We start from the raw sequence: 2576 nt of genomic DNA, 5'->3' as shown, positions 1-2576 counted from the left end.
CTTATTGCGGGGCTTCAGGGTACAGATCCTCCACGATAAACGAGGAATTAATGTACAGCATATTCACAACTACCAGTAGTCATGTCAGGACACATTCACACACAGTAAAGGTTTTAGTGGTCCATTTCTCAAGATGTGTTTTTAGCTCACTTAAATCTGATTATAGCTTTAATAAAATGTAATCACTGAGTTTACGTCTAAATCATTCAAGCGTCTCTTTCTATCTTTCAGAACCAAACTTCTTGAGAGCGAGGCTATGAACGAGTCGTTGCGACGGCAGGCGGCTCGGCTTTCCTCTCGTTCCACGCTCCTGTCCTCCGGTCTAAGCCCCGCCCCTGGCCACCCCCTCGGCTCCTCTCCCGTGCCCATGTCCATGGAGGCCGAGATGACGGACGTTCTGCGCCGCGCCAAGCTGGACATCGAGAGGCTGAAGAAGAAGGAGCGGAGGCAGAGGAGGATGAGGTGGGGAGACATGGATTTATGTCCAATTAATTTATAACACCACCTCCTGCACTTGTTGATGACCCTGTGCACATTTTAGAAACTGAAAAGAGTTTTCTCTGCCCACATGCCCCTGCTTCAACTTTCCTTTCTATTTTAGAACCACTTCAAAGTCAATTATGACTTTAGGATTTTTGGGAGAAATAGAATGCTGTCGCTGCTGAACTGGACACTAAAAGCTTTTTAGTCTGTTGGCTTCTGAGCCGCAGGAGAGGAGAGAGCCAAAACTAACACTAATTGTTGTCTAAAAGCACGGAAGTGGAAGTTGATGGGAAATTAGAGATGGTACTGGTGATAAAAATAGTTCAAGTGTGAGCAAAGGGGAAAATCAAACTGATAATAAAACCTAGGCACATAAGGGGAAGGATGAGCATTGATGTGCTACAGTGGACTTTGTCGATTGCTTTAGATGGCTCAGTTATAAACACACCGCTTGGAAACTCGCCCAAAGTGTTTGAAAGTGAATATTTGGAGTATGCACCAGCTTTCTCAGGGGCAGTGTTCCTGCAGCTGGGCTGCTGTTTTCATCCATAAAGTAAATAGATTTTTTTTGTTTTTTGTGGTGAAACTTGCTGTGGTGATTTTTTTTTTCTTCTTCTTTTTTGCACATTTTGTTTTTGCAGTCCAGAACTGGAGAAAGGGCTAAAGAAACGAGTCAAGCTGCACACTCAAGAAAATGGAGAGAGCCGGCGAAGTGGTGAAAACGGACAGAACGGAGAGATCGACTCGGACGACAACTACACCGAGGTAGTATAGACGTGCGTTTGCTGTTAGTCTTTGGCCATTTAAGGGTTGTGACAGTGCGTCTCCGTTTAGGACATCATGTCACCACTACAGGAGGAGAGTGGCTGTGATGACGATGAGGGTGAAGATGAGGAGGAGGGCAGGGAGGAAGAGGATGACTTTGAGAGCGATGAAAGTCTGGTGGACTCAGACTCAGACTCTGATGAGAAAGGTACAAAATGATCAAAGTGCTTCCTCATTTACAGTGACGACAAGTAGAAACAACTTAAAATGTATGAAAAGTTGAAAGATGATGTAACATTTTTTATTTAAAATAGTAAAACGTGTCTTTACAAAAAAAAAAAGTAAACCAGACAAAGAATAAGTGCTTTTAACGCCCCCTTCAACCTGCAGCCAACTTCCAGGCGGACCTGGCAGACTTGACTTGCGAGATTGAGATCAAGCAGAAGCTGATCGACGAGCTAGAGAACAGCCAGCGGCGGCTGCTGATGTTGAAGCTCCAGTATGAGGAAAAGCTCATCTTGCTGCAAAATAAGATCCGAGACACACAGCTGGAGAGAGACCGTGTGCTGCAGAACCTCAGTGAGTTTGGTTAATGTTCTCTAGGTGCAGGGCTCTGACTGCACTGCTCCGCAACAATATCTCATGGCTGTGCAGTGTCCATGGAAAACTACACGGAGGAGAAAGCCAACAAGATCCGGCAGGAGTATGAGAAGAGGCTGAAGGAGATGAACCGGGACCTGCTCAAGCTGCAGGCGGCACAGAAGGAGCACGCTCGCCTCCTCAAAAACCAGGGCAGATACGAACGAGAGCTGAAGAAACTCCAGACTGAGGTCAACGAGATGAAGAAGGCCAAGGTAAGACGGCATGAAGAGACTGTCAGGAGGAATCGGAGCAAAAAGAGGAATGTTGCTTGAACAGGCATATTTTGTGCTCTTCAGGTGGTGCTGATGAAGCAGATGAAGGAGGAGCAGCAGAGGAGGAGGATGGTGGAGGCAAAGAGAAATCGTGAGATTGCACAGCTCAAGAAGGAGCAGCGACGACAAGAGGTTAGAAACCTTTCTGCTAGGCCTGTCACGATAAACAATAAATCAACTAATCGCACGATAAATTTAAATTATCAACCTCATTTTCATTTATCGTGTTGTCGTTTCTTCGTGTCTCTTTCTACTGAAGACACTGGATGAACAAAAAGCTCAACTCCAGGTGTTTTTCACTGACCCCTCCCTTTCTCTTTAAAATCCATTTTAACCGTCCAAAATTGCATTTTTTTGGATCGTTAAAAGCAGCTAAGCTGAGAAGCTAAGCTACGAGCTAAGCTAACAGGCCTA

At 45.4% G+C, this 2576-nt stretch overlaps 1 protein-coding gene across 1 annotated transcript; it reads left to right on the top strand.

The window, feature by feature from the left end:
- Positions 1-256: 256 nt before the first annotated feature.
- LOC119412120 (kinesin-like protein KIF21B) lies at positions 257-2294 on the top strand (the record flags this gene model as incomplete). Its single annotated transcript, XM_037679094.1, is given in 6 exon segments — positions 257-462; positions 1125-1248; positions 1318-1456; positions 1639-1827; positions 1903-2102; positions 2187-2294. Coding segments are annotated over 6 exon segments (966 nt in total), but the record flags the coding sequence as incomplete, so codon positions are not given.
- Between the last annotated feature and the right edge of the window lie 282 nt (positions 2295-2576).

This window comes from Nematolebias whitei, chromosome 7 (assembly GCF_014905685.2).
Source record: "Nematolebias whitei isolate Nwh7 chromosome 7, NemWhi1, whole genome shotgun sequence".
Taxonomy (NCBI): Eukaryota; Metazoa; Chordata; class Actinopteri; order Cyprinodontiformes; family Rivulidae; genus Nematolebias; species Nematolebias whitei.
Note: the sequence above shows the minus strand (reverse complement) of the source record. Positions and strands in the feature narration are given on the sequence as shown.